The sequence below is a fragment of the Tursiops truncatus genome, chromosome 2 (genome assembly GCF_011762595.2).
Source record: "Tursiops truncatus isolate mTurTru1 chromosome 2, mTurTru1.mat.Y, whole genome shotgun sequence".
Taxonomy (NCBI): Eukaryota; Metazoa; Chordata; class Mammalia; order Artiodactyla; family Delphinidae; genus Tursiops; species Tursiops truncatus.
This window is the reverse complement of record NC_047035.1, coordinates 115,304,970-115,310,488: the sequence shown is the minus strand read 5'-3', so window position 1 is coordinate 115,310,488 and position 5,519 is coordinate 115,304,970. Positions and strand designations below refer to the sequence as shown.

General features: G+C 59.3%; 1 protein-coding gene across 2 annotated transcripts; it reads right to left on the bottom strand.

Annotated features, from left to right (window-relative positions):
- Positions 1 to 2,370: 2,370 nt before the first annotated feature.
- Positions 2,371 to 5,519, bottom strand: ISLR (immunoglobulin superfamily containing leucine rich repeat). 2 transcript variants are annotated; one of them, XM_033851979.2, is made up of 2 exons: positions 5,238 to 5,519; positions 2,371 to 4,408 (listed from the first exon to the last, which is right to left on the bottom strand). In XM_033851979.2, the coding sequence occupies exon 2, from the start codon at positions 4,398 to 4,400 to the stop codon at positions 3,114 to 3,116; it is 1,287 nt and encodes a 428-aa protein (XP_033707870.1). In that variant the 5' UTR covers positions 4,401 to 4,408; positions 5,238 to 5,519; the 3' UTR covers positions 2,371 to 3,113. The 2 variants fall into 2 exon arrangements, with proteins under 2 accessions (XP_033707870.1, XP_073657339.1); XM_073801238.1 differs by lacking the exon at positions 5,238 to 5,519 and adding an exon at positions 4,606 to 4,752.

Below are 5,519 nucleotides of genomic sequence, written 5' to 3'. Positions count from 1 at the left end.
GAAGGGGAGGGGTACGTGGGGAAAACCACCCGGCATCTCAGTCAATCAACACTGTGTTTATGGGGCTTGGGTGGGGTTGGGGTACTCTGGTCAATGCTGGACTGGGCACTGGATGGGGGGCAGAATGGGAACCGTGGCCACATCCCTTGGGGTGGTGGAGAGATTGGGGGCCTATGGTGCCACCCCTGAGCCGTGTGAGCACTGGCTTTGGAAGTAAGACTGATTCTGGGTCTTCGAGAATGAGGAGGATTTGGGGAGGAGGAGAGATTTCAAGAGATGGGGAGACAATATGAATAAAGGTATGGAGGTAGGAGGAGACTAGTATGCAGAAGGGAGGGCAACTGAGGGGGTCCCTCCCCTTGCTGGGGACTGAGGTGCGGGCATGTATGAGTGAGGGTTTGGGGGCCACTGTGGGGCTGGGGCTACCGAGGGTGGGGCAGATGTGGCCACCCCACACACCTGGATCAGTGGGGCCTCCAGAAATAATCTGCACAATTACATCACATTCCTGCACCCAAACGACAGCCTCAAACTTGCAGGAAGCCAGGCAGGGCCAGGGAGCGTCAACCCACCTTCGAGGATGCCCAGGAAGAGGGCAAAGGGGGCAGGGTCTGATCCCACTGCAGCCCACTGAAAAATGTCTTCCCAGCCCTGTGTTAGTGATTGACGGGGTCTCAGGAATGAGAAGGCAGACTGGGTCTCTGCCCTTAATATGGAAACAGAGTCATAATAAAGTGTAATCAGGCTGGGACACTGGACACTCAGGACTGTGTGAGCCAGAGGAGGGGGTGGTGGTGAGGGAAAAGCATCCAGGAAGGCTTTCTGGAGGAGGTGGTACCTCAGCCGACTCTCAAAAGCTGACTTAGCCAAATGAGGAACAGGAGAAGGGTGTCCAGACTGATGGAACAGTATAAGTAAACGTACAGGGGATGACACATCGCAGACTGTTAAAGGAACAATTAATTAGCCATTCCAAGAGAGGTGGGGAGGGGTGACTTTGGAGAGCCAGTCAGAGGGGCCACGAACATCTGGCTGGGGAACTTGGGCTTCACCATGAGGGCATGGGGGGCCATGGATGACTTTAAAACAAGCGAGTAGCTAGTTCATTCAGAGCACAAATGTTCCCCAGCTGCCCCCGACTCAGGTCTTAGGCCCACATCCTACTCCAAGAAGCCAAGCCTGCTCAACTGTGAATGGAGCCAGAGATGTCAAGGGGTCCAAGCTGGGTTAGGATTATCAAGCCTTAGATAATCAGAGTCAGTGGGTCAGAGTCAATGAGTTACCATATCCTAGCCCATCCTTTGTTTTCTGAGGAAACTGAAGTCCAGAGATGGGCAGTGACTTACCCAAAGTGGCACAGCACAGGGGACTCGGCACCATCCTGCTGCTTTCCGTCATCGGAGGTGCAGTCATCCTTGACATGTGCTCTGGTGACAGCAGCTCAGCAGGAGCTGCAAGCTGACCAGGGGGGATGGGGAGGTGCTGTATGTGGAAGGAGGAGGAAGCGGGGCTGGCCAGCCTCCAAGGCTCACAACTGCTACCCCACGTTCCTTGGCCTCCCTGCCTCCACTTTGCTGGGCTCAGCAGTTCTGGGGGCTCTAGTCAGAGGCTTCAGAGCCTCTCTCATGGGGTCTTGTCCCTATGCATAGCACCATCAGGAAGGGGGCAGGGATAAAGGCAATAGGGAGACATGTCTCTGACCCAGCACAGGTTCTACAGTCTCCAGGTTCTGACCCCATCCTAAGAGACCCACAGGTTGCTGCCAGGCCCTCCACCCCTCAAGTCAGTTCCTGATCCCCCTGCTCTGTGAGGAAAAGACTTTCCTCCAGGAATACTATTTCCTCTTTCTGGAAATGTGGGAGGAAGTACCATTCATTTCCTCTGGCTTCTCCTTCAAATATGTTCTCTTGTCCTCAGTCTCTCTGGGTCTTTCTCTTTCCTTCTCACCCCATCCTACATCCCCTCTCTCTTCCCTTCTCTGTCCCCTCCATCTTGCCTTGCCCGTCCCCGCTTTCCTCACTGTTCCCTAATATCTCTTCCCGGAGCAGGAATGGGAAGAGAGGCCACAACCCAGGCACTTGATTTCCCCCATGCCCCCTCCAAAACACCTCCTTCAGGCCATTGCTCAGGGACCCCAGGGAAGCCTTTGCAGTGGTTGTCAGGCTCATGCCCCCATTTGTGCCGTGGGCTAGGTGGGGGGTGGAGGAGAACATCTGCAGCTCAACCCAGCCCTGAACCCACCACCGGGCCACCCCTCCCTGCCTCACAGGCCCCAGAACATGTGGACAGGCAGGCTGGCTGTCCTTCCAGTCCTATCCTCCACCAGGGGTCCCCTAGATCCAGACAAAACACCAGGCAGATGCAGGGGAGCACCAGAAATGCTGTTTATTTCTCTGCCGCCCCCAGGCTGCCTGGTCTCTCTGGAGGGGCAGGCTACAGATGCATACCTGGAGAGGAAGACAGGGCAGGTGTCCAGGGTGGAGGGGCACACTGAAGGAGGAAGGGTGAGGAGATGAAGGACATTCTGGACACTCCAGTCCTGTCTGAGACGAGGGCAGAGCCTCCCAAGCCCCCAGGTCGTCAGAGAACGCCAAAGGTCAGCAGGAGCTCAAGCAGGTCAGAGAGCCTCAAAGCCACGCCAGCCACTTCCGCTACATCCTAGTCTCCTGTGTCCTGTCTGCTTCAGCCTACCTCCCTGCCAAGCCCCAAGCCCCAAGCCCCACCCATAGCCTCCGGCAGCTTGTCAGTCCCAGTGCCCAGAATTCCATCGGTGAGTCCCCCCACCCAGCTTGGTTAGGGCGCCGCCCTGTCAGCACGCTGCCCCCAGAAGGGAGCCTGGGCATTGTGGTTAGCAGCAATTAGCACCGTAGACGGTGAGTTACGGGGTCAAATTCTGTCCTAGTCACTAGCTTTGAGCAAGTCTAGAAGTTGGGGCAGTGAGTGTTCCAGAAGAGATGAGAAAGGGAGGTAGGAAGATGGGAAGTCCCCAATGCAGCCTTCGAGAGTTGCCGAGCCCAGACCCCTGCAGCACTTGTAAGGGACGGCTGCAGAGTCAGGGGCAGGAGTCAGCGAGGCCTTGGGCCTCCTCCAGCCCAGCCTGGGTGGGGGTGGGGCTAGAAGGCAGTGAGGAAGAGGAGGAGGAGGCTCTGGCCCAGCAGGAGCAGCCCTGGGGGCTGCTTCCCAGAGACCCCTCCTCCTGCTGCTGCAGCCTCGGGGCCCCCAGTACGGCTGAGGTAGATGATGACGACGTTGTCCTCAGGACCTGACGGCTGCACCTCATTGTCAACTGTGTAGCAACCCTTACCCTCGGCCGCTTTGCCGTGGAACCTGCGCCCCAGTGCATCCTCGCCACCCTCGCCTGGTGTGGCCAGTGCCACGTTCACCGAGCTCTCCGCACTGCCGAGCTCGTTGGTGGCCAGGCAGCTATAGGTGCCCTCCTCCAGCTTGCCGAAGTCGGGGATGAGCAGGCTGCCATTGGCAAAGGCCTGAAAGCGCGGCCGGCTGCTGGCTGCCAGGACACCGGGTAGGGCACGCCCATCGGCACCCACGTTGGGGCTGGCAATCTCCACGGTGCCGCCGGGCGTCTGGATGTGCCAGTGAACCTGGGGGGCTGGCTGCCCGTCCACGTCGCAGTGGAGCGCCAGCACGAAGCCGGGACGCAGCTCGGCGCCGTCCTGGCTGGGCTGGTAAGTGAGCTGCACCGAGGGTGCCGAGCAAGGCAGCGGCAGCAGGCGGTTCAGCCGTGTGCCCTTGAGCACGTGGGGTGAAGTGCAGGTGATGTTATCCTGCTCTGGGATGGACACAGCAGTGGTCAGGGCCCACGTCTTGAACCACACGATGCCACAGGTACAGTCGAAGGGGTTATCGTTGATCTGCAGGTGGGACAGCGCGGTGAGCGGCGTGAAGGTGCCCTCTGCCAGTGTGTGCAAGCGGTTGTGATTGAGCTGCAGTGAGCGCAGGGCGCGAAGGCTGCGGAAGGCGTCGCGGGGGATGAAGGTCAGCTCGTTGCTATCCATCTTGAGCAGCTGGAGGGCGCTGAGGTTGTTCAGATCGCTCCAGGCAAAGTCAGAGATGAGGTTGTGGCTGAGGTCCAGGCTCTTGAGTTGGCCCAGAGGGGCCAGGGCACCAGCGGCCACCCTGCGGATCTCATTGTGCGCCAGCCACAGCGACTGCAGCAGGGGCACCTCCCTGAAGGCGCCCTCTGGTAAGCTCGGTAGCCGGTTGGCCGACAGGCTTAACGTGGTCACGTTGGCCGGGAAGCCGGGTGGCACGGCCTCCAGGTCACGGTAGGCACAGTCGGCGATCTGGAAGCCGTACTTTTCCCCACAGTCGCAGGGCTCGGGACAGGCCTGCACCAGGCCCACAAGGACCACCCAGCACAGCAGACGCAGCTCCTGCATCCTACCTCCTGCAGAGAAGGACATGCCACCAAGGTGACCCCGAGGACACGCAGAAGGCACTCGTCCCTCTCAGCACCCTGACCCAGAGCTCTTCCCCATCAGAAGGACCTGCCAGCATCATCCAGCTAAGACCCAATACCACCTAGCCCACCACCCCCATTCTATAGGAGGGGAAACTGAGGCCCAAAGAAGGTCCAGGACTTGCCCGAGGTCATGCAGTCAGGAGCAGGTGAAGACCGGACGGAAGAGGACCCCAGCTCCTTCTCTGAGCAGAGAGCTCTCCCTGCATCGGCCAGCTCCGAGCTGACTTTATGGCTTGAGATCTGTTTTCCAGCCACCTCCTCCCCCCAGCACTCGGCAGAACCTCCCTCCTGCCCTCCCACATCCTGGCCGCAGTCCCTCCCACTAGAGCCCCCCATAGGTATGCTTTGCCCCGGCCTAGACAAGGCCCCTTGTGCAGTGCACACCACCCCCATCCGCCCCACCCACCGCTCTCCCGTTCCTACTGGCCCGTGACCACAGCAGACACCAGACCCTTTCTACAGAATCACACCCTTGGCCTATTCGGTTCAAACTACGCCAGGCAGCTGCCTAAATAAACCCCTGCCAGGACCTGTCAGCTGGCTTGGGTGAGGCCAGTGGCTCAACCCAAATACTGCTGAGATTTCCAGGGCTGCGGTTGTTAGAGGGACTGAGGCCCCCTGGACAGACCCAAGCAAGGGATTGTCCCAAGCACCCCAAACCAACAGGAAAGTGCCCAGGGGAGCCCAGGCCCTGTGCCCGGCAGGCTGCCCTCTCCTCCCACTGGCCCTTGGAGCCCTCTTCCAGCTGGCTTACCTTCAAACTACTCTTTCTTAGTCAAGCAGAGCCTCTTCTAAGATGGGACCAAAGAAGCAACAAAGGAAGAGTTAGCCCTGGACGGTCTGCAGGGCCAAGGGAAGATGAAGTTGCTGGAGGAAGGGGCAGCCTGGTCCCTGCCCCACCTTCAGTCTGCACACCTGGGCCTGCCCTTTCCTTATCCGACCAGGGTGCCTGAGACCGTCTGCTGAGAGGAGGCTGCAGGAAGGAAGCCCAGGCAGCCCGTGTACTTCCTCCTTCCAGCAAAACAACTGCTTCTCT